General features: G+C 44.4%; 6 protein-coding genes across 11 annotated transcripts; 3 read left to right on the forward strand and 3 right to left on the reverse strand.

The window, feature by feature from the left end:
* The first annotated feature begins 572 nt into the window (after window positions 1-572).
* LOC131887749 (FERM domain-containing protein 4A-like) lies at window positions 573-7532 on the forward strand. Of its 3 annotated transcripts, none has more exons than XM_059236420.1 (3): window positions 573-871; window positions 2421-5118; window positions 5255-7532. In XM_059236420.1, exons 2-3 carry the CDS (start codon window positions 3029-3031, stop codon window positions 7308-7310), a joined length of 4146 nt encoding a protein of 1381 aa, XP_059092403.1. In that variant the 5' UTR covers window positions 573-871; window positions 2421-3028; the 3' UTR covers window positions 7311-7532. The 3 variants fall into 3 exon arrangements, with proteins under 3 accessions (XP_059092403.1, XP_059092404.1, XP_059092405.1); XM_059236421.1 differs by having other exon boundaries at window positions 573-766; XM_059236422.1 differs by lacking the exon at window positions 573-871 and adding an exon at window positions 2258-2343.
* Window positions 7533-7575: 43 nt separating this feature from the next.
* Window positions 7576-8603, forward strand: LOC131887751 (RAD52 motif-containing protein 1-like). The gene is made up of 2 exons (XM_059236425.1): window positions 7576-7756; window positions 7836-8603. The coding sequence occupies exons 1-2, from the start codon at window positions 7582-7584 to the stop codon at window positions 8465-8467; spliced, it is 807 nt and encodes a 268-aa protein (XP_059092408.1). The 5' UTR covers window positions 7576-7581; the 3' UTR covers window positions 8468-8603.
* LOC131887750 (heterogeneous nuclear ribonucleoprotein L-like) lies at window positions 8488-10097 on the reverse strand. The gene is made up of 2 exons (XM_059236423.1): window positions 9805-10097; window positions 8488-9692 (listed from the first exon to the last, which is right to left on the reverse strand). The coding sequence occupies exons 1-2, from the start codon at window positions 9971-9973 to the stop codon at window positions 8557-8559; spliced, it is 1305 nt and encodes a 434-aa protein (XP_059092406.1). The 5' UTR covers window positions 9974-10097; the 3' UTR covers window positions 8488-8556.
* Window positions 10098-11606: 1509 nt separating this feature from the next.
* On the reverse strand, window positions 11607-12977 carry LOC131888001 (tetratricopeptide repeat protein 4-like). The gene has a single exon (XM_059236760.1). The coding sequence runs from the start codon at window positions 12871-12873 to the stop codon at window positions 11683-11685; it is 1191 nt and encodes a 396-aa protein (XP_059092743.1). The 5' UTR covers window positions 12874-12977; the 3' UTR covers window positions 11607-11682.
* A 332-nt stretch (window positions 12978-13309) lies between these two features.
* LOC131888002 (large ribosomal subunit protein eL24-like) lies at window positions 13310-15636 on the forward strand. Its single transcript, XM_059236761.1, has 3 exons — window positions 13310-13415; window positions 13586-13909; window positions 15417-15636. The coding sequence occupies exons 1-3, from the start codon at window positions 13411-13413 to the stop codon at window positions 15559-15561; spliced, it is 474 nt and encodes a 157-aa protein (XP_059092744.1). The 5' UTR covers window positions 13310-13410; the 3' UTR covers window positions 15562-15636.
* A 156-nt stretch (window positions 15637-15792) lies between these two features.
* On the reverse strand, window positions 15793-24019 carry LOC131888000 (inositol polyphosphate-5-phosphatase A-like). Of its 4 annotated transcripts, none has more exons than XM_059236757.1 (6): window positions 23703-24019; window positions 19847-20084; window positions 19325-19461; window positions 18071-18140; window positions 17042-17360; window positions 15793-16908 (listed from the first exon to the last, which is right to left on the reverse strand). In XM_059236757.1, exons 1-6 carry the CDS (start codon window positions 23777-23779, stop codon window positions 16187-16189), a joined length of 1563 nt encoding a protein of 520 aa, XP_059092740.1. In that variant the 5' UTR covers window positions 23780-24019; the 3' UTR covers window positions 15793-16186. The 4 variants fall into 4 exon arrangements, with proteins under 4 accessions (XP_059092740.1, XP_059092742.1, XP_059092741.1 ...); XM_059236759.1 differs by lacking the exon at window positions 23703-24019 and adding an exon at window positions 22703-22993; XM_059236758.1 differs by lacking the exon at window positions 23703-24019 and adding an exon at window positions 21821-22322.
* Window positions 24020-25917: the final 1898 nt, after the last annotated feature.

A 25917-nucleotide genomic window follows, 5' to 3' on the forward strand; every position in this document is an offset into this window, starting at 1 on the left:
TAAAGATCAACCATTGAGCTCGAATCAATGGCATATCTTCCTCCCGCGACCCTGACCCTAGAATGGTTGTGGCGCTGGTGAGGCAGGGGGTCGGAAAGGTTGCCTCCAGTTGCCTCCTATTCTCATGCTCAGGATGATGCACTTGCACTATCAAGACTCCTCACCACCACTTGTTTTAAGAGCGAGTGTCCGCTCCTCCCTCACGCTTTCCTCCCTTCCCCTCCCCTCTCTTTCGCTCATCAGCCTCAAAACGGCGGTTGCGTTTGAGTAGGCCAATATTAGCCTCACTTTTTCCCATGTCTTTGAATACAAAACAGAAATGTCATCCATACTTAAAAAGGTATTACGAGAAATCTCTTTTCCTATATTCGATCCCTACACTCTAACAACAACAAAAACAACTCTAAACATCTCCACATTCATTTCAGCAGCCCTGAGAATTCTCTGAGTGACACAGGTCAATGTGCTGCCGAAGCCGCCAATCTTCAAACTAAGATCAGCCAGGACTAGACCAGAGCAGCAGACCAACCAGCGTTTTGGGGCCATTCAAAACGACGACGTCGACGACGACGACGACGAAGTTCCAAGATCAGCTATCAGGCCAACAGTGGTAGGTAGTAGGACCATTGGTAGTGAGTGGCCTTTCACAGCACCTAGCTTGGTGAAGTGAGTTCGTATCCTGGCTGTTTTGGGTGCCAAGGATCTGAGAGCCTTTAAAGGCCCGTTGGTAGAGCTAAACAGTGCTCCAATTGTGCCCAAGAGGAATGTGAGTACGTTAGAGCAGTCTTCAGTTGTGATTTGGTTTTCGTAGTGGACGGAGCACTCGTGATGTGGTGAATGTGATGAAATGCGTCGTGAAAGTTTGTTATGGGTAAGGTATTAGGGTTGTCACTGTTGGTGGTTGGTTGTATGTTATGGCCTTCTGATCGAAAGTAAACGATGAGAGACTTCATTCTTGAGCTTGTTCTGGTGAAAGTGGTATTCTTCAGTTTTTGGCCCGTTTGTAACTTGTAACCTTATCTAATTGGGATAAATATGTATTAATATTACATTGTTTGCTCACATCTTGCGATGATTTTTTGCAAAGTTTTGAATATTAGTTAAATTCAAATCGAATAACGAATCTGAGCATGGAGAAGATGTATGAGCTAATTTTTGGATTATCTAGATACCTAATTTTGATCATGAAACCGCTTGAAATCGTCTCATCTCTGAGGTGTAGAAGAGATACGCCCTATCACCTCTCGGGTCCATTTCGATTCATGTGTCTTAGAACGTCTATTTGATCATGTAAATAATATGTCGAGGACGAGAGTTTGAATGTGGGAAAAGACTAGTCACAAGATGACTAATAGTCATGCATTTCAAGAGAAACCCGATGACACAAATGCAACTTTGAACCCGAGAAAACAATGTGTTAAGCGAGTTTCAAGATCATCAAGCCAAATGAGAGAGGCGATGGGTTGTTTGCGTCACGTCAGGCTAGGTTAGATTAATGATGCGCGGGTTCATTTCAATTTGTACCATTGGCGAGGTGTTTTCGCCTTTTCTATCTGGATGTTGAGGACTATCAGTCGATCATCGATCATTGGGATCATCATCGTTTTTTTTTGGTTGCGGTGGTCGACCTCAAACGACACGAGTACGAAATTAGAAAATGAGGGCGCTAATGATCGTTTTTCTCCATACAAGCACACTACTACAATATGGCCAAATGAAACACTTCGATTAGTCGGTGCTTTTTGACTTGGCAAGGGAGATTTGGCCAGTGTGGGAGACATTTCTGAATGAGACGACAGAATCTAGGAATCTGGAACCAAGTTTGCGTACCTGCTTCTCCTGCTGCCTCTACTACTACTACTACTACTACTACTACCATTGCTACTGCTCTTCTGGCAAGAGTGTCTGGGAAAATCGTTTGAAAACCCTGCAATTACTCTCCATTTTCTGTACTCGAGCCTTATGTCTCAATAAAGCTGGGAACAGAAGAACGTTACTCTGTCAGGGTATTTCCTGTCTCTGAAATCACGAAAATTTACAAATTATCCACCGAAAAAAAACGACTCACACCGATCATGTGATGCCGCTCAATCAGGGCAGTTTGCAATTTAGTTCCGCTCAACCGCAACGGAAGCACATTTTTCTTGGCCTCCGAAAACACACATTATTACGTACCTCAGTCTTCCGTTCCCCTTCTTCACTTCTTCAGACTCTGTTCGCCCAGTTCGACCGTCTGCATATTAGGTATATCGACTACTTCTCCAGGCTATCGGGTTCGTTTTCACACCCTAATTTCAAATTTAGCACCTTAGCTCGATTGTTTGATGGGACGATCAGAGGGGGGTAAAGTCTAAATAGAGCTCAATGCTTTTGCCCATCTAACAAGTTTTTCATCATTCTCCCGTTTCCCCTTATTTCAGATGAAGAGTTTGTTGATCCATAAGAGGACAGGGGATGAAGATCATCGTCATCATCATTTCTCTTGTCGAAGTTCCGACTTGGAATCGTGTCAATAATCACTCCGAGAATTCAACTCAAAAACTTTGGAACCCGCTACCTACTCTCTCTGTTTCTGTGTCTCTTGAGAATGTGAGAAAAAGAAGAAAATGACGAAGACGAAGTGAACGCCCAATTGAATAAACAAATACGGTGCAGTCAGTGAGGGACAAGACGGCTTATTTTTCAACTAACCCCGACGACAGGCAAAGTGGGTGTCATCTGAAGTGCTCACCGTGCCGTGGCAACCGAGTGGGGGAATTGAAATAATCAGGAGTTGTGTGTAACATGACACCCCAGATCTGCTCATTTGAGCGCTGTTCGTCCCTGCCACTGCACTCCCATTGCTCTTTTTCCAACTTCTGCCTCTTCCAATCAACATCTCAATGCTTAACTTCCATTACCGAAATCAACGGGACGCTCTGGGGAGGCTCGCGTCGTAGTTAAATGAGGACAGATCGAGTTGTAGGGCTCGCATCTCCAGGTCGAACCAGGGACGCATAGTGTGGCGTAAAACGAGCCAACATTCGCCATGGACAAGCTATCCAATAAACTCCGTCTCGTTCGGAGTCAATCGATGGGCGTGGGGATGGGTAGTGTGGCCATTCATCCGGATAAGATACCGGTTATGCGACGCACCCCGTCCCACGCTGATGGGCGGGCAGCCTCCATCGTCCTTTTGGATGAGAGGCGCTTGGAAATGCTCATTCAACCTCGATTGTATGCGGGTGAGCTCCTTGATTTGGTGGCTTCTCATTGCCAATTGAAAGAGAAGGAGTACTTTGGTCTGGCTGTGGTGGACGATAGTGGTCATTACACTTGGCTTCAGCTAGATCGCAAGGTTTTGGACCACGACCTACCCAGGAAGCCCCAGACGTTGACCGTCCATTTCCTGGTTAAATTCTTTATCGAAAGTATTGCCCATTTGTCAGATAACAAAACCATCGAGCTATTCTGCCTCCAAGCGCGAAGTCTAATCTTTCGTGGTACGCTCGAAGTAGAATCAGACATTGTGTTTCAATTGGCAGCGCTCTCTCTACAGGGATCGCATGGCGATTTCATCGATGATCTCACCACTCGGTCCCTCATCAAAAAGAGTCCCATCTTGCCCGCCACCGTTCTCAAGGAGAACGCCTCTATGACTTATTGTGAGGATCAAGTCATTGATCACCACAAGAAAATGAACGGTCAAACTCGCGGCCAAGCCGTGGTGAACTATATGACCATCGTGGAATCCATGCCCACATATGGGGTCCACTATTTTGAAGTGTACGACAAACGGCAAACCCCATGGTGGCTGGGGCTCAGTTGTAAGGGCATTGCCCAATACAGCTACAACGACCGAAAAGTGCCAGTCCGCGTCTTCCCTTGGAAGCAATTGGAGAATCTTTACTTCAGAGATAAGAAGTTCTCCATTGAAGTTCACGACGCGAAGCGCGTCGTTCAAACTCTAAGTAGTTTCAATTTATACGAGGATGCGTTGAAACTCGACTCCGGTAATCAAGCTAAGGATGAGCTTGTGGATGCCATTGCAGATTCCACCACTCAAGTGTCCGTGTCTCGACGAAGTTTCAACCCGGGTAGCATCCATGTGTATGTGTGGTTCGGCAAGACTCAAGGCCTTACTAAATGTATTTGGCAAAGTGCAATCTCTCAACATCAGTTCTACTTGGATCGAAAACAGGCCAAGATGCGGCATAACCCACAACGAACACTCAAAGAGATAGCCCGTGATCTATCAAGAAGCACTGCATCCCTTTCAAGTGCTAGTTCCCTCTCAAACCTTAGTCGCAGTGAATCTACTCATAGCTTGGCTGGAATTTCCACAGGTGCCGGTAGTACTTTGAGTGGGAGTAGAATTTTGACAGAAGAGGCGATGCAAGAACAGAGCGAAGAGGCCAAGAGAGCCCGCATGGAAATGATTGCGGCCTTGAAGGCTCGCCGAGAGGCTTTGGAGGCTAAACTAAAAGACAAGGAGAAGCAGCTCAAAGAGATCTGCGTCAAAGAAGGTGAATTAACCGGAGAGCTGCCTCCCGAGACTCCCTTGGCTCCGGGAGAACCACCGCCACAAATTCGAAGAAGAATGGGCACCGAGTTTGCCCTCTCCGAGGATTTACTCAGGAAGAAAAACTCTCCGGAGGAAGAACAGCTCACTGCCCTGGAATTGGAATACGAAATCCAAAGTAAGATCACCTCTGCTGCTTTGAAGTTAGCTAACGACTCAAGTGCACCAAAATCGGTGCGCAAGCAGAGGAAAATCTCTTACCAACAAACTATGCGGAAATTCCGTGAAATCGAAAATAAGCTCAACAAATTAAAGAGTACGGGTGGCAACCATCACTCTCAAATCCAAAGACGCCATCGCTCAACGACCAGCGATCTCTCGCCAGATCCTCGTCAACATTATAACCGTCGGAGCAGTGCCGAGGACATTCGGCGAGGAATTTCTGTCCCCGACCTGGATGCAGTCTCACATCGTCAAACTCCACCTAATGGGTTCTTGGAAAGTATTGATGACGTTGACGGGTTTTCTCCTCGGTCTTGTCCCAATTCCCCAAGAAAGAATTTCAACAATCAAAAACCTCCAGACAGTATCAGCCTCGAGCATCCCAACTCTCATAGGTGAGTCACAAAATCCGTTGCATGATTGGTCTATTTAGTCATGTCTATTTGATTTTTATCATGTTATTTACGATTTTCTCGTCTACGTTAGAGATAAGATAAGAAGATAATAACTAATCTTTAATCTTCTTTTTAGGGCGCCCACTATCACATCAGGCTACATTCCGTCCTCTGTGTACTTGAGGTCTTCATATAGGGCCAAACAGTTCCCGACCTTGAGCACCAACTCCTCAAAAGTACCTCTTTTGGCCACGGCTGAAAGGGGCGTTGACTCGTCGGGTCGATCTGCTACACTGCCCACTTCACCATTTAGAAACAAGTATGAGGATCCGCGACTGACTCAATGCGACTCTCCTGTGGGATTGTACAACATTCCCCAACAGAGAACGAGCCAAGCATTTTCTTCCTTGGATGACATTGATGCTCTCACGACAAATACCTTGAACCGAGCTTCTGCGTTGAACTCTGGCAGCAACATCTCGATTCAAGGGCCTCAACCTCCACCCAAAGCAACTTCGCGGAGTCATTTAGGAGGGCAGTTCGGGCCCATGCGAATGGGAAGCTCTTCGCCGTCCAATCAGTACCCCAGCCTCGAACGAGCCATGCGGAGGCGTCAGCCTGGGCTGAATCCCTTGATGGCCAATAGGGAGTTGCCAGCCTTACCTAAATCCTCCAGCCCAACAGTAAGGTCATCCATCGAGTCCTTGTCTTCGGCATCACTGTCTTCTCGAGTCGAGTCCGCTCGAAGCATGGAAGATCTGGAATCGTTGGAGGCCTCTGGCTTTCGAGGACATTCTAAGATGCAATACAGAGAGGTCATGATCAATGGCAATCCCAGTTCCACGGGTTCTCATGATGACCCTCTGGATCCAAGTTTGATGGCCGATGCAATGAGTAAGATGAACCTAAGCAGTCGGCCTCATCACCTTAGAAATACAGAAGAATACCCGCCACACTACTCTCCCTCGTCCTCCACGACATCTGTGATATCCTCCTCAGGCGTAGCTTCTTCCAAAGGTAGTCATCATATGTTGGGTATCCGGCCACTAGAAACGGGTGGACCCTATCCCAGCTCTCATGCCAAATTGGGGACGTTGTTACCAGGACAAACCTACCCGGAGCCATCAGCTAAACCCCTAGCGCCTGCCATTGGGCTCCATGATGTGTTTTATCAGCATCACAAGGCAATTTCAGAGGCCTTGAGCCCGACCCCATCGCATCAACAGCAACAGCTATTGCAGTCGCAACCACAGCCACCACCTTCCTCATCATCAGCGGGAGGCGCCATGTCCTCACATAGTCCGTCCATGTCATCCAGTACCTCATCAGTCCTTTTGTCACAATCCAAAAGAATGAACCGCACTAATTCCGTCCAAGAGGAACGACATTTCCATCACTCCAATGATGGGGCTCCTCCTCCTCCGCCACCCCCTCTCTTCCCCAAGCAACAGTATTATCAAGCTCAAAGACGACGGAGTGGCATGATGGGGGGCGGAGATCTCCCCCTGCCGATTCAGTCCACCCCTCAAAGTGTGATTCCTGCAGTGGCACATTCTTCGATCCTGCCCGTTCCTCCTCGATCGGTAGTGAGCGAATCTCCGGCAGTGAACCGAAAGGTCAAACCCATCATGGCAACCCCACCATCCACGTCGGCAACGTCCACAAAGAGCGTCTTGAATGACTCGTTTGATTCTCCAGTGGACCTTAATGTGAGTGTCCCAATCACTTCACCTTCCGCTGCCTTCGACAAAAACCAACAGCAAGCCCCATTTCGTAATGAATCCACCAAACCCTTTGAAATGTCGGATTTCTACAAGTACAGCACCAAATTCAGGAAACCCAGTGTGTCCGCAACTTCGACATCGAGCAGCAAATCCGGGGAGACCAATAATAATACCTCAGTTGGTGACATCAGTGAGGGTATGAGCGATTCCCCCAGAAGCAGTACGGCTAGCGGAAGCAGTAGTTCGAATGGAGGTGCTCCACCCTTGCTCCCAGCCAAATCGCCGAAGAAACTCCCTCCTCCCGTTAATCAGACGACGAACGGGGATTTAGGAGACGATTTTTCCAGCGAGATGTTGGCCTGGTACAATGCCCAACAGAAACAGCAAGGTTCTCATTCGAATGGAAACAAAGGGACATCCGCCAAGCAATCCCATCATCCAACCAGCAATCCGGCCACATTGGTGTAATGCGAGGGTAGACGCAGAGCAATCGTTAGATCACTTCCAAGTTTTTTGTTCCCAATGGAGAACACTGGCAAAGTACAAATCAAGAACATGAAGGATGACGAGTTGCCATGTTGTCTTCGGTTTGAATCAAATCGAAAAATGAAGTTAAAAATGTTTTTTCTTGTCTAATGTTTGGGATGTCCAGCAGCAATATTACAAATAAAAGAAGTGGATATGCGCAAACCTTTCAATAAATGACGTCTGTTGTCATATTTCTATTTATGCAGGTGTCATGATGACCGAGGATGAAATTGATATCGAACTAATTCCCTTCCAAAACCCCCAAATTCCTAATTTATACATCCCAAAGATACGATGGCTAGAATCTTCATCGGCGTTAATACATATGATCAAGACTGTCTTTTCAAAGTTCGGATTGCTTCATTCGGTTTTCGCAGATAAATCTGGTAAAGAGGGGAAATGGCAGAATCTTCATAACAGCTTGATCAAAATATGACTAACTTCTTTTTTATTATTTCATTTAAGGCGACGAAGAAGATTCATGGTTCTCATACGTGACGTTTTTCTCCTTATACTCCGTGATTAAGGCGAAAAAAGAACTTCATCAAAATTGGACCGTGAATGAAAACAAATGCTCCGTGGTTCAAAAAATTAGGAAGTCCATCACAGATCTGCCTTTGTCCGTTCGGAACTGTGAGGAGCTTGCCAATCATTATTTAGGTTTCAATGGCTGGAATAGCAAGATTCTTTACCATCGGCTAGAGTCCAGCCCAATGACCGATGGCGACCCTGGACTCAAAAAGTCCGTCAAGTATTGCACCGCTATCGAACTAACGTTTACGATTTATCCGGGATTGAGGTGCGAAGGGGCAGGAATGGCTTGTCAAGAATTCGACGCCCAAAAGCCCGAGGAAAAGGCCAAGGCCATGCACTTTGCTCAAAAACACTCGAGGAGTGCTGCCTTGCAGAATGCGTTTGCGAAAGTGATTTTGGTGATAGTGAACAATAGCAAAGTGAGTGTGGAGATTGACAACACAAAGCTAGATCCCTTCTACTACGATCCCATTTGGGAGAAGTATGAAGTCAACGTCGACGATGTAGATTACGTGATATCCGAGGACGAGGCCCATGAGTCGTTGGTCGAATTTGATCCTTGAAAATACAACCTCCTGTCATATAACGAACAAATTATTTATTTCTTAATGAGCATTACTCGTGCAGCTTTGTGTGGAATCTTGTACGTACTTTAGACAATGCGATCTTTAATAGAAAAACATAGTTTCAAGACGCGAACATTGTTGTTATTGTTATTATTTGAAGTTCGTTCTCCTAAGACGGCATGGTTGCAGAGGATCAGCGCTTCCACAGCAGCAGCCGTGGATCTGAACTCGACAAACCCTGAGCGGGCGTGAGCTCGCTCTTTTGGGAAGTTCATTTTGGCTTTATTTGGCTCGGGGACGCCGCGTCTGGAGGCAAAAATGGCAATGAGATCTTGATTCGTGTCAAAGTCCAAAGGAAGATTGAACGCATGAAGTAGACGCGACGGGGGTACAATCATGTTCTTCATGGACTTTGAAGGGCTGGAGAAACGATGTTTCGAACTATTTGAGAAGTCTTGGAAGCACGGAAACCCATTTGCCATGATAGCCTTTTCGCAGCTCAATGGCTCCAACACGAGAAGTTGATGAGAAAGTCGGATTCGAAGTGCGCGTCTGAACACGAAAGAATGGTCGAGATGTTCAATCACATTCATAGCTTGGGCTTCAGAGCTCATTTCTACTAAGGCCATGTCACCTTTTGCTTTGGTAAAACGGACTCGTAGCACATCTCCGTACACGCAGAAAAGGTTGAAGATTCTCTCAGGCGACATCATGTCCATGTTCAGCTCAAACACGGCAAGAACGCATCGCTCTGGCCGATCAATCTTGGCCCGGGCACCATCCACTATTTCCTCGTAGTCGCTGGCCTCCAATTTCCGTTTAAATCCCGGTCGAATGCGCTGGCTGGCTGGCTCCTCCACAGTGAAGTCCCAGGAGTCTTCACAATTCTTCGGGACTCTAAGTTTGAACACCCTCTCATACGCAAAGTGAACTTCCAGCAAGCAACACCCAGTGTAAATGGCAGCCCCATCCAACCGCTCTTTGATCCGCGATGCATCGCAGATGGATTCAAACTCCATCATAGCCTCAACCGTGTCCAAAAGTTTCTTTTTCAGGATTATCGCGCGTACGAGTCGGGCTGATCCGCCCACAACCCGATGCAATATCGACGTGTTAATTGGATAGATGGCATTATGAACGAACACCATGAGGATGTGGTTAGGTCGATTGTTCACAAATGCCGGATTGCGGCCGTTGGTAGGGCTTGCGATACTTTGAAATGCTGAGAAATGTACCGGTTAGAAGCATTTAGAAATTGTCGAAGATTATGCTTGCTGCTGCAATACATGATTTGAAGACTGTCTCGCGATCTTACTCCAACTCCTTCAACTTACCTGGTGCAGGAGGCATCGGAGTATTAAGATTAAAACCGCCTCCAAATTCTGGGAGAGGTCCCTGGACCCCAACATTTGCCATCGGGCAATAGGTGGAGTAAGGAGGCATCACGGGCGCCGTATTGGAATGCTCATCCTTGTCCGGATCCGATCTGTACTCGACGTTCATAGTTTCAAGTTATTAATAGCTTTTACCCAGAAAATAGTGGGAATTCTTTCAAGTGTTTCAAGATCAGAGGAAAAATGAAGTTCAAGGATGAGCAACAACAACGACCAACTCAACTGGTTCATCAACATTAAAACCCGTTTCGGGCGCCTCATTTTCACGTTAACCGATCAGAAGCGAGAGGAGTGAAGAATATGTTTATTAGACTTTTACTTGAGTTCGAAAAACCCTTGATTGGGCCTTCTTCACAATATCATCTGGTGAAGGAGTATCAAATCTGAAGGGCTTAATCTTGGATGAGCAAGACAAAGGCGAATCAATTACAACTTTCTTGTCACTTGGGGCAGAGATCCATTGGGTGCAAATCACGGTTGCCATCGGACTTTGTGAATGGTTATCCAGGCTCAGATTTGATAGGCATTTCGATAAATCTTGGGTTTGGGAAAGAACGTCTTGACAAACGTCTTGGAACTCATTTCTACGAATTGCGATTTTAGAGGGTTCTGTTCCAAGTGAAGTTGGGTTAGAATCTTTAGATACAGTCAATGCTGACATCAAATTAATCTGATCATCCGAGACCCCAGAGCCATCATCGTTGTTCTTGAGTATTGTTTGGACTCCAGAACCAAAGAGGTCAGGAATTTGGAAGGTATCGGCTCCCGAGGTGCCTCTGAGAGGTCCAGTCAAAGGTTGAGTGTTCAAGGTCTTGATATCACCAAAGAGACTGGGGATTGTAAATGCCTGCTTTTGGGTGCTTTCCACGGTACAGGTAGAAGGTGTTGTGCCTGGGAACAAACTGGGAATCTCAAATGCGTTGCTAGTTCCAGGGATGCAAGTGGAACCTTGTAGATGGTTTCGCGCCAAATCTGTCAAGGACAAAGATGGAGATGGAGCGTGTCCATCATTGGCGTGTTTCTTGGTCTCATTGGTGTGTGTTGAGGCAAGACGGCTCAAGTCCATGATAGATTTTGTTCTCAATCATTAAATGTTCTTACTGGGTGACATCATTATCTCTGGCCAGAGATAATTTTGCAGTGTTATTCTTCTGAATGTGATGACGTCACTGACGTTTGCAACCTTGCGTTATTTGGTAAACGTTATTCTCCACCGATTAGTGGGCGGTGGTACTTTTTTAAACTTAACCTCACCAAATCAAAGTTAACATAACCTGACCCAACCTAACCTAACACGATATCAATAACCCTTAAAGTTAAAATCTTTCTCTAAACTTTTTAACATTTGACCACAAATTTAAATATGAGAACCGCCAACTAATCGGTGGAGAATAACGTTTATCTGCGTTATTTCCCTTGTGAAGGGGGAAACAAAACAGCTTACGTCATTCCGTTGAGCAGAATTCTGATATTGAGCTAAAATATTGATACGATGATAGACCTGTACCAAAAGAGAACAATTTTATGAGTTTTGCAACGCATCTCCATCCGATGGTAGAAAATTCATTGGGATATATAGTGCTGTGCTTTTGCTGAAATAAAGTGGGCCTCCAGTGGGGCCTCCACACATCCTTCTACACAACCATTCAGGGTGCCCCACTACATTTTCTCGTTGAATTTCCTTTACTTCACTGGCTTACTCACGTAGGAAGACAAGATTGGTAAGTAAAGCTCAAGTGAGATATGATTTGTATGAGGCACAGCAGGTAAAATAGTTTTAATTCAAATGTTCATGATATGCACAAAAATCAAATCTTTCTACTTGTACTTTCCGAGGAAATCTGTTTCAAATTTGCTTCCCTTGACGGTGACAATGATGCCGGGTGTGCCCCCGACTAAACGATATCGCGCGTCACTCAAGACAGTTTTCAATGTAGATTGTCGATTAATCGACACCAGTTTTTGATTCAGTATGTCCTCAAAGAAAAGATTCATCTGTTCCGGGACGTACTTTTCCTCCACATCCCACGGGGCTTTGGGACTCTCCTTGCCAAACATCACGTCAAGATGATCGGCAAAGCATTGATTCTCTTCAAACTCTTCGACAAAATCAGTCTCTCCATGTTCGGGGTAGAGGAAAAGAACAGGCCATACCAAACTTGAGGCATCTAAGGCTGAGAAATGCACACGTTTCCGGAGGGCAGCCGGATGAGTCGGTTCCAGGCTGTCCAAAGCCAAGTCAGACTGACCCTTTTGGCTCACCACATTGATTCCCCGAGCTTTGATGGCTGCTAAAAGTTTGGCCTCTTCCACCTTCGCTTTCTTCTGCAATGCTGCCTCTCGTCTTTGATTTCGCTCGATTTCTTTTTGTTTCACAATGGCTATTTGTCGAAAATTGACTAGTTTGGCTTCCTCTGGATGAGCCAGAATACCTTTATCACAAATTTGAACGCACTCATCAAATCGTTTCAGTTCTAGAGCACATTCGGCTCCTTTTAACAAAGCCTTGAGGTGATCCGACTTTTTGGCCAAAGCCATTCGACAATCCAACAATGACGAGCGGAAGTTTTTCAATCGAAACTGTGATGCGGCTCGATTAGTGAGTAGTTGAGCGTTCAAGAGATCATCCGAGCATTTGCATTTGAGTCCTTCCGTATAAGAAGCAATGGCAAATCGATATTTTTTGCACTTGAAATTGAAGTTTCCATCCTCTTTGTAGTTCTTGGCTAGTTCTTCGGGTGTGTTCTCGTCGGCCGAGTACTTGAGCTCTTGGATACCTTTCAACAAGGGCGGCAATTCCTTGCCCTCTTGAATCGCCGTAGAGAAAAAGGGGTGTTCTTCCATTTCCTTCTCCCAGTTGTCTTCGCTCCACCCATCCATGTATCTCGAGCCCGAGGACTCCAGTTGTTCCATGTATTCGTCCATTTCTCGGTCCATTCGCTCGGCCAAAGCCTGGCGTTCTTCAGCCGAGAGGTTCTTCATGGCCTCTTCCATCTTTCTCGGATCCATCTCGCTTCAGTATGTTGGACAAGTCTGTGTTGATGATGAGCGACAACTTGAAGTGCACTTCAGACCTAAAGCGGCTTGCCACACGTGTTGTAATTTCGGGTTACTAACAGTCATAGCCTATCGATAATAAAAAGTCAAGATTAAGTGGAGGGTTAGAAACAAATAAGAATCAAAGCATCCCCTACTGAATATTTAGACAAAACTTAATAGGAAAATGGATCTGAAAGTAGCATCATTCATTAACAATTAGTCTTCGAAAAGACGGTCAGTCTGGACCGCCCATGAAGGACAATGGGCACCCTGATCTTAAGTGTCCATGATATTCCAAAACCTATCCGTACTTACCGCAAACGGACTTAGAGGTGGTCTATCATCCAAGCTATCCACCCGTGAATAATAATAGGACACTTCATACCAATTACATGGTGCATTTACAGTCAAATATGGGGAGAGCAATTCTCATGGGACTCGTCACCCTGTTTGTTTACGAAGTATTTCAGCTGGTCTCGCTCTTTCCGGATTTGGTGACCCAACAAGATGAGGTAAATTTCTCAAGTTTCGATTGAAATCCCCTAATATCCAGAGACCTAATCAACCCTAGTGTATAATAGGAATGGTGCCAGATTGTGAAGAGTGTCTTTGACCGATTGCGACCCATTGTGGGTGGGTTGTTTCCACAGTTTAACCGAGATTTCTCGTCTTTGATTTGCAGGATCGAATTGTGCTCCTACAGTGGTTACAAGGTCTATCCTGGCCGTGGCCGCACTTTGGTGCGTGCCGATGGCAAATCCTACAAGTTCTTGGACAACCGTTGCCACAAGGCTCATCTGTTGAAGCGGAATCCTCGTAAGGTGACTTGGACCGTATTGTACCGTCGCAAGCACAAGAAGGGAGTTGAAGAAGAGACTGCCAAGAAGCGCACCAAGAAGAGCCAGAAGTTTCAACGTGCCGTGGTCGGAGCCACCCTCCAAGACATCTTGGCCAAGCGTAACCAGAAGCCCGAGGTCAGGAAGGCTCAACGCGAACAAGCGATCAGGTAAGAACGAGAAGGTTATTGTCCGTCAACCCGATATTACTAGACCATGGTCTTATAGAAATATAGATTTCGAACGGATGCGCAAACTTTTGAACCATAAACTGAATTCAAGATTACAACCACTTATCAAACAGATAGTAAATAGGCCAAAATTGGAACCTTAACTATTGGACCCTTATTTGGCTAGAAGCACGCTCATGGTCCATATTTGAGGGGTTTGTGGCTAGACTAAATGAGATTATTCCATTCATATTAATTAGGAACGATGGTTGAGCCCAGTAAAGCTTGAGATTTTCTGGATTTCTAGAGATGTGGATTGCGAACGGAAGCCAAAATTTCTTATCTCCTACACTGTTTACTTTAATCCAAATAAGCACTTCATACGACCATAACATCTGGTTGAATACGTGAACTTGGCTAAGTTTAAACCCAAAACTATGCCTAGGGAACTCAGGAGATTTGGTCAAAGTTAAGTAGTAAACATTACATGAAATTCGAATTTTCGGCCTGCTATTGGTCAGCTACATAAGCTTTTGACAATATAACTTTGAAATGATCAACTTTGCATGTAAATGATATAAAATTGACCTACCGTATCTACGTTTCTTATTTTATTGCTTTAATTCGAAAAGTGGATCAGAGTTGCCATGACCAAGAGCTGACCGATTTGGCGGGAAGCTCGTTCGCAGAGCATAGTTCTAGAAGTTCGTGCTTTGATTCAGATCGTCATTCTAGTTTCGTGTAACGCGACCAATTCAGTGGTGATTATGCTGGGGCGAGTCCAAAGATGTTTCAAATTTTGGTCTGACGTAAAAAAACCAAATCAAATCATCATTCAAAGAATGATTTTTTCAGTCTTTTCATGGTAGAGTAATTCCTGTTTTCTGAAGAAATTGAAAAAACAAAAAAAAACACTTGAGTCAGGCCAATTTTTCCAAATTGGCTTAGTCTGAACTCGCCTGGCAACATTACCATTCGTGAAAATTCCCAACTCAAGGGATTTCAAATCCAAGCCACCCAAAGTGGGCTAACTGATTACCAAGCGTCTTGCCACGTTTTTTGTTGGAGACGAGCAAGCCTTTCTAATAAGTTACAAGACTTTCAAGTTTCATCACCACATTTTAAAGGCTTTGTCCTAGCGAATTATTTTTTGTGTTTTGTGTGTTTTGTGAAAGGACAAAGAACACCTTTTGCAAACCCCTAGTGTGAGCATGTGAAAGGCTAATTTCGCACATCTGATGAAACAAAATGAAACTTAATCCGTTGGACAAGGCCGTTCGGGCCCTTCCACCGAAGGACCCTTCCTTATTCATGGCGAAGATATCAATATAGTATACAACTCAAGCTTATTGTTTGCCCTCTTCGTAGACCTGCGCTAAGATAATGACCACCAGTAGCGTGTGTTTACTAAGTTTCACGAAAACATATTAAGAGCAAATTCCGTGTGATATCTCCTCGATTCGATTCTCCTCGATTCGCCTAATGATTCGCATTATGTTCTTTACAGAGCCGCTAAGGACGCTAAGAAGGCAGCCAAATCCACGAAGAAGCCCGCTGCTGCCGCTCCCGCCAAGGCTAAACCCAATAAGCCGGCTCAGAAGGCTTCCAAGCCCATGCAGAAGGCCGCCCCCAGGGTTGGTGGAAAGCGATAAGTGTGATGACTTGTTCGAACTTTGAGACTCCTAACAACACCAGGAAATAAATTCTTCTTATGTACGTCCAACAAATCCGTGTTCATTGTAAGATACTATTGCACCTTTAGGTAACTTGTCCCTTTTTTAATTGAAAGCATGCCATCGACTAATTCGTTCGGAATGTTCTGTGTCTTCATCCGACAACACAATATGAGATGGATGGATTTGATTCCAAAAGAAGACAGTAAATCGGTTCTAGCGGTGGGATTACATTTAAGTATTCATTCTATCACAGATAAATTTTGAATAGCAAAACGGTGAATATGTACGACATCAAGATGCGGTGTTGAAAAGGAGGAATCTATCCTGAACCATCAAGGGATACGATTAGCAGGTGTACTTGGCTAGGGAACCTTTTTCTCAAACAGAGAGTGGAGCATGGTCGTTTTCCAATCATTTGCTCGGCTTGTTAATCCATCCGCCAACGACAAGAAGTGCTGTGTGAACAGTTAGACTAGACGTTTAATGTGAAGATTCAATCACATCGACGGTGAATTAACTGAAAGATACGCGGGAGTGGCTCTAGGGGGTGCTTCAGAAGGGGTGTCGTTCTTAATTCCGCTTGTTCCTTCTCCCCTCCCGTCTAGACCGTCGTCTCTTTGAACATTTTGATTTTGTAGTTCACCTCGGGCATCTCGATGCATCGGTTGCACCCGGGCTCCCCGCTTGGGCCCTCAATGTCGGGAGGGTTTTTCGGATTGCTCAAAAGATCTGTGTATGTTGGAGATTCGACACGCGGCAATTTTTCTTTAATCGGAGACGTTTTTCGGCTGGAATTAGCTGACGATTTCAAGTAGTCTGAGTAGGTGGGAATGCTGAGCCCCGAGACGTTGTGTTTGATATGCATCTGAAGGTAAACTGGTTTGTGATCGCCCATGCAAGTGCCCCTTCCGATAACGTCGTACTCTGCATTGGCCAATTGATCAAAAAGCTCGCGAGTGGGATGGCTGAAGAGCACGCGATCACACCAAGCCGGGCAACGCGTTCTCATGTACTTGGTGCCTTCGTTGGGATCCTCTTCGAAAGGGTAGGTGGGCGGGAACTTGAGGGGAAACTCGCTCAGACGTTCCTCCACGTGGAATCGCTCTTGATCGTATTCCTTCCATTGGATCCATTCGCTCTGGAACATCTCGTCGTGGTTGTCCAAGTGGAACTCTTTCTTCCCGATGGTCAGTATCACTTGGCTACTTCGATTCACGTATTCAAGTCCCATCTCGGAAGTGCGCCGACTCAACCCGGTAGTGAGTTTTCGAAGGACGCTGTGCCCGTCCAGACGGAAATTAAAGTCCCCGAAGATGAAGTAAGGCAAGCTTTCGTGCTCGTCGTTGTGGACCCGATCCAGTGTGTACTGAAGTGCGCCGACTCAACCCGGTAGTGAGTTTTCGAAGGACGCTGTGCCCGTCCAGTCGGAAATTAAAGTCCCCGAAGATGAAGTAAGGCAAGCTTTCGTGCTCGTCGTTGTGGACCCGATCCAGTGTGTACTGAAGGGCGTTTCGTCGGTAGTCGCAGTAGATCGAGTTGGGCGCCGAGTCCACCATGGACACGATGTTGCTGGCATCGTGGAACAGATGAATGTTTATGAGATCAAATGGGGTTCCGTGGAGTTTCCATCGGGAGCGAAGAGTTCCCTTGCGGGACCACCTCGATTCGGGGAAGAAGCGCAACGGGAATTTGTGCTTCTCCAAGTTTGTGACGTTGGGAGAATCAAGATCGAAGAGATGCGATACGGATGATCGAAGTTCGGAGAACTGACGAGTCTGCAATGATAATAATTATACTGATAATAATAATAATAATAATAGTAATGATTAGACCTCGAAAAACGAAGTTAAAACCTGAAAGACCCTATTTTAAGTTATTAACCATTTTAAGGCGAATGTTTTTTTCGCTTTTTTAGCCATTTTTCCTCTTTCTCGAATCTTTTTCTTACAGTTTTTTTAACGTTTAGGGCATATTTTGCCCTTTCATTGTCATTTGGTCCTTATTTGCTGCCTTCTCATCTTGTTCCTTGTTTGGGACCTTTATATTTACTTCTATGTGCAGAAGATGAATGATTTAATCGTCAGCCCGAACCTTTTACCAATTTGTTCTGGGTTTGGGTTTTCACTAGCTTTAATACCCGCTGCAAAAAATGCAATCCCCCGTATAATTCAAATGAAAAATTATGATTTGTTTAGCTCTTGCCACTTCGTAAGAATTCATTTTGCATGATTGTAACTTGATTTTGCATATTTACACCTTTTTTGCAGAGTTTCACATTATTTTGGAACTTTTGACATCTTTGTTTTTGGTGTCTTCAAAACTTTATTCTCATTTTTTTCAACTTGAAAGACAAATCATTTCGGCAAAAAAGGGCAACTTTTTTTCGAGGTCTATATGATACTAATACTAAGAACAATAACAATGAAGTGACAGCGTGGGCAAACTCGGGGTGGAGCGAGTGAGGATAGGAGTTCGTCAATCATACCTTAAAGTTGTAGGACTCCACCTTTTTGATAGTATCGTGGATAAGATAAATGGTTCCCAACGCGGTAAATCTGGAATTAAGCGAAGCGGATTATTCGACTATATATCTCGAATAGAGGGCGTACAAATCATTCTATTTCAAGAACTGGAAGGGCCAACGAGGTGTCTCTGCCTTTGGCACAAAATGATTGCTTTTCGTGACGAGGCTGGGATTCTGTTTATCTGTTTGTGAATATTCCCGTTTCTCGAACGTTCATTCAATCGCCGTACGATGTATGTGATGATTAGATGACCACCGTCACCAACAAATTTATTTCGTAGAAGATTCATTCTCGATGAACGAGCCGGGTTTTTTCAATTGCCCATTTGTTCGCACTGGATGGATGGACGGACTTATTTGTACAGTAGTGCGTACGCGTGTGAGAGAGCCCAAAGAGCCTTCGATTTGCCCCCCTATGACGTCTGACGCTTGTTCGACCAGTGTATTATTACTCATGAGTGGGATTTTTTGATTGCCTCAAAGCCTTATTGTCTTGTGTTGGTAAATGTATATTTCGAATGAGTGTTTCTCTCCTCCATTACTACGCAAAACAAATTTGGCACACGGAAATCGGCTAGAAATGAGCTAGAAATAATCATTTATCTCGTTTTCTAACCAAGCGAGCCTTCAGCTATTCGCGCAGGTTTGGTCATTACCCGTTTCGAACAGGAAGGAGAAACGATTTGGCTAATCTTGATCTAGTTTCGAAACTGGTCTCGAAGCGAGCGATAATTTTGCAATTTGGTACATAAGTCGACATGATTGCATATCAAGCAAAATCTACGTCCAAGTTTGTACTAAACGTACAGAGCAAGTGCCCAAGGTACTCGTACATGTGGACATGGCATCACACACACTGAGAGAGAGGTCCATAAACTTCAAGTTTAAAATGGGTTTTAGATAAACCTCGTTTCTGCTCCACTTCGCTTAAGAATTAGGATGGGCAAGGGGCGGCTTATGAAAGCTCTCATCGAAATGCTTGAGAGAACTCCGTTTTGCCATTGACGTCAATTGATTTAAGATAATACGTCCTTTGAGCCAGTTTTATCAGAGTTAGAGAGAGAAAAAGAGAGAGAAGAGAGAGAGGGCAGACATTCAGTGAGTGTTTGCGGATTGATTTGTGGACCGACTTCAACACTTCAGGTTTTGTGCCCCCATCACGATGTAGTCAAACAGAGGGCTCATATCAAAACAAATTACGAATCGAATACTTACGTTTCGGGATTTTTGAAGTTTTGGTCAAAGTAGACGCAATGTCTATTGTAATTGAGTTGCTCACACCGCTCCAGAAAGTCTTTGACAAATTGTTGAACAATCATTTGAGTGCCATCACTCATGCTTTTGCCTCCCACCTGAAAATTGGAAAAACATCAAATTGGTTGGCGTGATCTTTATTGGCTGATGTACTGCGTAGTTCTATAATTGAGCCAATATCTTGAGCCGACAACAAAGTGCTTTGACTTTTTACTCCCCTCCTCATAAGTTCGGTTTTTTGGCCCGACAGGATGTCGAACTCACTCTGAGGAATTGGAATTGGAAATAAATTGAGGCTAGAAGAGCTATTAAATGTCTAGTTTCCAGTCATTGTCACAATCTCATCTTTGTTTGCTCGACAACTCGCGCCACCAAATAATAGTTGGTGAGGAGGAGTTACTTGTATGGAATTAAGTGGGCATGATGGACTATGGAAGTATGAACAATGGTACATACAATATTCATATTCTCCTTGTGCCTTACCTCTTGGAAATGGATGGCCACGAACTGAGGTTCGAGAGCGGCCAAATGCCCATTGACCTCGTCGATCCAATTGGGAATAAGAGCCTCGGGGTCCTCGAAAATGGAGCCAACGTTAGCTGATATTAACATAACGGTGACTGTGGAGAGATCCTCAAGATTAATCTTGGCCACAGACGCTTCCATTGTGAGGCCAACATCATCCTCTGTGTCCGTTGACATACTTGAAGAATACGAGTGCCTGGAACGAGGAACAATCGATTTCTCATCCCGGTTTCTTTGCCAACATTGACTAACAAGTTTCCCCAATTAGAAGTCATTTGGAACTTATGGCTCTTGTCTTCACTCCTCAGGAATGGTTCAGAGTTACCCATACATTATGCATTATGAGGCCATAAGGCTGGATTACCTGTTGTTATTTACAACAATCAAAACAACTTATAATTAGTCCAAGTAAGCCTGTGTTGTACCCTGGTAGTTCGACCATCATCGCATTTGGAAAAAAGTCTCGTCATTGGCTAAAATTGCTAAAATCGACGTTCCTTGAGGTTTGCTCACCATCTTCAGTGCTTTGCCAAAATCGGCTAACACTTTCGGCCAGTACCTTCAAAATCGAGTTGAAGATTTGCTCGGTACAAAGAGACATTCTACGCTGATCCCTGAGAAAGCTTTTGATCTTCAAGATGAAGCGATCGACTATTTTATAGACAGGGATAACTGGGTTCATATTTCAGTCCATTGGTGGTGAGGTATTGGAGTTTTCAATCTTGAATAAGTCGAGAACTCTGCTCACCACCATCGGTCAGGGTCGCTAAAAAAAGGTTAACTTTATTACCCATTAGAGGGAACTTGTTTTTCTCCACCCCCCCCACAAAAAAAAATGATCACAATATCTTGCAACGTGTGGGTCTCATGCTTGTTTTGAAGCACGCCAACCATAAAGTCCGCGTTGAATAACGTCTGAATCATGTTCAGTATGTTTTTCTCCAAGCCATCCAAAGAATTGGAATTACTTCAGAAAAGGGTGTCTACAAAAAAATTTCCAATGTCATTTGATATCAGTCGCTCTATTCTCTAGCGAACTCAAGGCCAGCCTGCATTTCAGTTTTCCCTACTAGATGATTTTTAATCGCCATGTCAGAGTACTTTGAACAAGCGAAAAAAACAAATACAAATCAATTCCCTTTGAAGCCGGCTTTCGTCAGAGTTTGCTCGTCTGTCTCGAATTAAACTCGTTTCAGAGCGGAATCTTACCTGCAATTTGAACTTGTATACGCGTAATACACCATTGTAATGTTCAGACGTCTCGTTGTGCGTACTCCGTACATCGTTTGCACTCGCTCAGAAGCATTGAACATTGGCGCAAAAGCGATGAACAATTGGCTTCTAAATTCCCTGTCAATCCTTCCCTGAATGGATTTCTAACCAGATCTAGCTTGACAAGGATGTCCTTCGTCACAAATGATATGCTTCATTGAAGCCCTGACGTCACGGATTATGGCCCAAGTGTTCCCATCAAATATGGTTATCCAAGCCAATGAATATTGGGAATATGCATTGCCTGCTTTGCTCGCCCGCTCCATTCCATCGTTCTGTCACTCAGGTCTTCAGGTCAAGTACAAAGAGAACCAATCGCGTTCGACGAGGAAAATCGATGCTTAATCTCCCAACTTTGTGAGAAAATAAAATCCAGCTAGCTTCACCGTGTTGGAAGTTAAAGCCAACAAGACGGTTAATCCATTGATTGACTTTCAATACGTCAGTTCGCTAATCACGAGCTTATCGGCTTTGAAAAAGGAGGCCAGGGAATCCGATGCCCGGCCAGCTCCCAAAATAACTCCAAGCCACAAGTGTCTGCTCGGGTGAAAATGAGAAAATGTTCACCACGTGTTTTTTTTTTCAAAGTAAATTTCTTTGATAAAGAGTTGGCATTGACGTTACGTGTGAATGCGTTTGTGTGTGTTGATTAGCAATTACCTGTTCCAATTTGATGCGGAAAGACCGGGTCGGCCCCCGAGAGCATTTTCGAATAGCTGCATAACTGCCTTAGTAAAGGCCTTTTGCCCTTTATCCAATTACACAATGAGGCACTCGACATGAACTACCGATTAAGAGAAACTTTGTTCGTTGGGTGGGTGGGTTTGCTTGTTTGTTTGTTTGTCTGTTGGCTGGACTGACGATGAATGGAAACTGAGCACACTAGCACAAGAATGTGTTCCGCTACCTATAGACTTGAACTCTCAACCTGAACTGGCTCTTTTGTTTCAATGTGAAGCCTCCTCATATCACAAAGATTGCACACACGTTCTCCAATGTTGGCGCTCTTGCGAGCATCTGGGCGGAGGAAGACGAGGAGACGAGGAGGAGGACTCTGCTGCCTCGGACTCTATTGAACAAGGCACAAATCTCGGATCAGAGCGAGGCGAACATTATAAATACTACTGGGACTTCATACTACAGAACAGATCATTTGTACGCATTGAATTTTTGTGTGACTGCTGGGGCCAGCCAGGAACACATGATCAGACTTCAACACACACACACACGAGCAAGTCAAGTCGATGTTGAATGCTTCTTCTTCTTCTTCTACTTCTTCTACCACCAGCATCCCCACCGCGAGTACTATATACGTGTATAGGGCATTTTTAGTTCATTGACGGTGGAGACCCAAACCAGGCTCGCCCAAATCGACATGATTACATGGATTCATTTTTTAGGCCATCAATGCGTTCAAAACAGGGCATACCATGGAGTACAGGGAGAACATCCAGGATCGGAGGGACATGTGTTGTGGATGCTCAAGTAAAGGACACCAATTGGACATTTGTCGAAGGACCCTCAAACGACTTGACTGCTTACCTTTTCACCGTCAATCAACTGAGTGATGCTCAAGCGATGTTGGGTCGACCTTTCTCCGTGTATGGCTTCTCACACACTCCAGAGAATCACAGTCCAAAAGATGACTTTAAGCAACTGGGACATACGTATGTATGTAATGTTCAAGTACGACGAGCAAGCATGAGGGCCTCCGGGTTCTATCCACCAAACACTGCTCCACTCACGACTTTCAGAGACAGCGAGAGAAACAGAAACAGACAGAAGAAAGAGGAGAACAAACTCACAAGGAACGTCCTCCAAATACGCGTTCCCTGTCACGGTTTTGCTCGACTCAGGGTTCCCAATTGACGGGGATCATTCCACTTCAAAAGGGGACATGAGCGTGGCAAAGCACTGAGCTAGTTGCCCTTTGGATCCGATATGATTAGACTGGTTCGCTCTCTTTCTCTGGTAGAACGTTTTAATAGCAGGCGTTTTTGTGATGGAACAGAGAGGAGAAGCTGCAGCCGAGAAGCTCTGGATTATCACTTCTTTGAACTCGAGACAATTCCATAAAAAGGCCATTGGGAGTTCTGCACAATATCCTGTTCTGTCATCGTGAATGGCAGAGGGCTCCCTTCATCAAATATTTAGCGGCGGACACATGAAACGAGGAATCCATCTCGAAGAGAGAGAGAGAGAGAGAGAAGGAGGAACGCTCCTGAAATATAATTTGGAACATTGCCTTGTGGTCTGCCTCTATGTACTATACGTAAGAGCTGCCTGCATACCACTACATTCATCACTCGCCCAAGTCTTTCTCTACACTGTTGCGACGACATTAGCTCCTTCGAAGATTAAGGATGTGAGCCTGAAGGCCAAGGCTGGTCTTCACGCCATCTACGGGATTGCTTTCTAAGCTATGTGGAGAAAGCAAGGTACGCGTATGTATATTTCAAAACATGGAACGAACGTAGCATCGTGGTTACGCGGGGTTCCAACCCTACAAAAGATCCATGCTTGCGTGAAAAGACGATCTTACCGGCAGGAGCAGCACAGGCCTTGGAGGAAATCCAAGATCCGGATCTTGGGAGGCTTCTCCTTGTGAGTGAAAGCCATGGTCTCGATACACAATAGTATTGTCACACAGCCAAGAAAACCATCGCTCCCTCCCGTCACATCTTGGTCACTGATCGTTTCGATTCGACTACCACACACAAAAGGTGCCCAACCCCACTAGGACACCACTGCCAATAATGATATTAGTCGGTCGAAAAATGGGCTCAGTCGAGTCAAGTTGAAAACGTGCGTGAATGGAGCACACGCTTGGCCGTAGGGTTAACGGAGACTGAGCAATCCTCCTCGTCTAATCTTAGCACTGACGACCTTTACGCAGTTGGTTGTTTTATCCTAGTTCAGCTCGGCCTATTCCGATCCGACGGGTTGTTTCCGCACAAGTGCACGAGCTACATACATACGAGTACTATACACGGACTGATGCCCTGGCTGAAAATCAAGAGTCCTCGCTCCGACAAAACCAAACCAGGAACTCTTAAAATATTCTGGAGAGGCAGAATAAAAACTGAAGATACTTTTTGATGAAGCAACACCGACCGATACAAGATTCTTAGTAAACTGTGGTCCGTCAATGGCTTAGTGGTGAAACAAGGTACACAATACAATTTTTCCGTTATTACTTTTAGGTAGTGCTTTATATATTTATGTAATTGTCTTTATTTTTCAATTTCGCTCTTCTTTCGATATTTTCGCCAAAACTCTTTACACGCTTGTTGAGGGGTTGAAATGGCGCACAGAATAAATCTTAAACCCAATTTCGTGTTTTACCATCAGGCTTGATAACGACAATGGTGCCTTTTTTTATCATGTAAACTAGATAAACATTCTTTGAGAGATAGAACGGCGTTCTTTTTTTTAAATCTTTATGATATCTATTGAATTTTACTCTTCCTCCCCAGACCGCTATTATGCATAAGAATGTCTCAAAAAAAAGTTAAAGTTTTCATATTGACTATGATAATGTCACTCCAGACTTTGTAAGACTTCTTGGTATTAGATAAAGATTTGAACAGGAATGAGCTCCGAAATCCTTCCCTCTGTCCTATCGGTGTGTCATATTTACGTACAAGCTGAAAGAACATCAGTCACACTGGAGTTCGTCCAGAATAAAGCATCAATGAAAAGAAGGCCAATGTGACTACCGAGAATGCTTTGATAGCTTAATAACTTGTTCCCAAATATTACTTTCCCTTGACTTTTTATTTTTGGTTGTTATCGATCTTGGGATTCAAGGTTTGTAAAAACCACTTTATGTTTTTATTTCCATGGAATGGCCCTGTTTATAAGTTGTGCGTTGGAATGGTCTCATTTATAGTTCCTTTGTCCTCGAACCGTAGACAGGCTGAAAAATATTACAGTAGCAAGCCATCAAACGATCAAACATTAAGCCTGAATTCTATCACTAATGAGTGGTTCTCAATGCAATTGATTGCTTCATTTTCAATCAATCATTTCAATCATTTTCAATCGATATTTAAAAAACATCGTCCCCTCTGGTATGTCAGCAAAAAAAGCTTTTAAAGCATTTCCATTTTTTGTTTCTCTTGCACTATCAATAGCTTACTGAAATGAACTTCTCGTCCATTCACAGAGACAACAGAGACAATTGAAATTTACAAATCTAAAATGAGCAAAAGATGAAATATGACTCCAAGCTACATCAAACATAAGCATGTTGTGCTTCATGGCAGGATTCGTATTTGAAAAAATGCCGCATATTTTTAGGTTTTTCTTACAACACCATACTTGCAGTTGCTCAACAATAGTTTGAGAAAGTACTTTAAAGTACGAGAGGAACTGTAAAATTATTCTAGAGCTTGAATTTCCAACAAAACGAAGGAGGGTCTTTCGATCATCCTGTTATGAAGTTTTGAAATTGAACAGAATCAGAATCTTCACGTTTATCCAGCAATTGCCAGTTTTTCAACGCCTCACTTAATCTTATCCAACAAGTGAAGCATGTCAAAATATTTTATTTCGGCCTGAGGAGTAAAAAACCCCGTTCAACCACAAATTGTTTTGTGACGAAGCTTAACTGATATGTTGTGACCACTACATGTCGCCTCAAGGGCTCTCCATCGTTCAAGTTAGATTTACAACGATCATCTTCAGATCACCACTGTCCATCTCTTGTTTCTAATAAAAGCAAGCCAAGTCGTGTCAAATTCAGAATCGTGCCA

Source organism: Tigriopus californicus, chromosome 10, assembly GCF_007210705.1.
Source record: "Tigriopus californicus strain San Diego chromosome 10, Tcal_SD_v2.1, whole genome shotgun sequence".
NCBI lineage: Eukaryota > Metazoa > Arthropoda > Copepoda > Harpacticoida > Harpacticidae > Tigriopus > Tigriopus californicus.

Bases quoted from the DNA above. Each gene is read 5' to 3' on its own strand.
- LOC131887749 (XM_059236420.1), top strand. From the start codon at position 3,029: ATGGACAAGCTATCCAATAAACTCCGTCTCGTTCGGAGTCAATCGATG. The intron at 5,119-5,254 runs GTGAGTCACAAA...TCTTCTTTTTAG, and splicing joins GAGCATCCCAACTCTCATAG to GGCGCCCACTATCACATCAG.
- LOC131887751 (XM_059236425.1), top strand. From the start codon at position 7,582: ATGATGACCGAGGATGAAATTGATATCGAACTAATTCCCTTCCAAAAC. The intron at 7,757-7,835 runs GTAAAGAGGGGA...ATTTCATTTAAG, and splicing joins GGTTTTCGCAGATAAATCTG to GCGACGAAGAAGATTCATGG.
- LOC131887750 (XM_059236423.1), bottom strand. From the start codon at position 9,973: ATGAACGTCGAGTACAGATCGGATCCGGACAAGGATGAGCATTCCAAT. The intron at 9,693-9,804 runs GTAAGTTGAAGG...TACATTTCTCAG, and splicing joins TCCGATGCCTCCTGCACCAG to CATTTCAAAGTATCGCAAGC.
- LOC131888001 (XM_059236760.1), bottom strand. From the start codon at position 12,873: ATGGATCCGAGAAAGATGGAAGAGGCCATGAAGAACCTCTCGGCTGAA.
- LOC131888002 (XM_059236761.1), top strand. The intron at 13,910-15,416 runs GTAAGAACGAGA...TGTTCTTTACAG, and splicing joins CAACGCGAACAAGCGATCAG to AGCCGCTAAGGACGCTAAGA.
- LOC131888000 (XM_059236755.1), bottom strand. From the start codon at position 21,201: ATGTTCAATGCTTCTGAGCGAGTGCAAACGATGTACGGAGTACGCACA. The intron at 20,085-21,097 runs GTAAGATTCCGC...TCCTCGTTCCAG, and splicing joins TATACAAGTTCAAATTGCAG to GCACTCGTATTCTTCAAGTA. The intron at 17,361-18,070 runs GTATGATTGACG...TTATCATTGCAG, and splicing joins TGGAGTCCTACAACTTTAAG to ACTCGTCAGTTCTCCGAACT.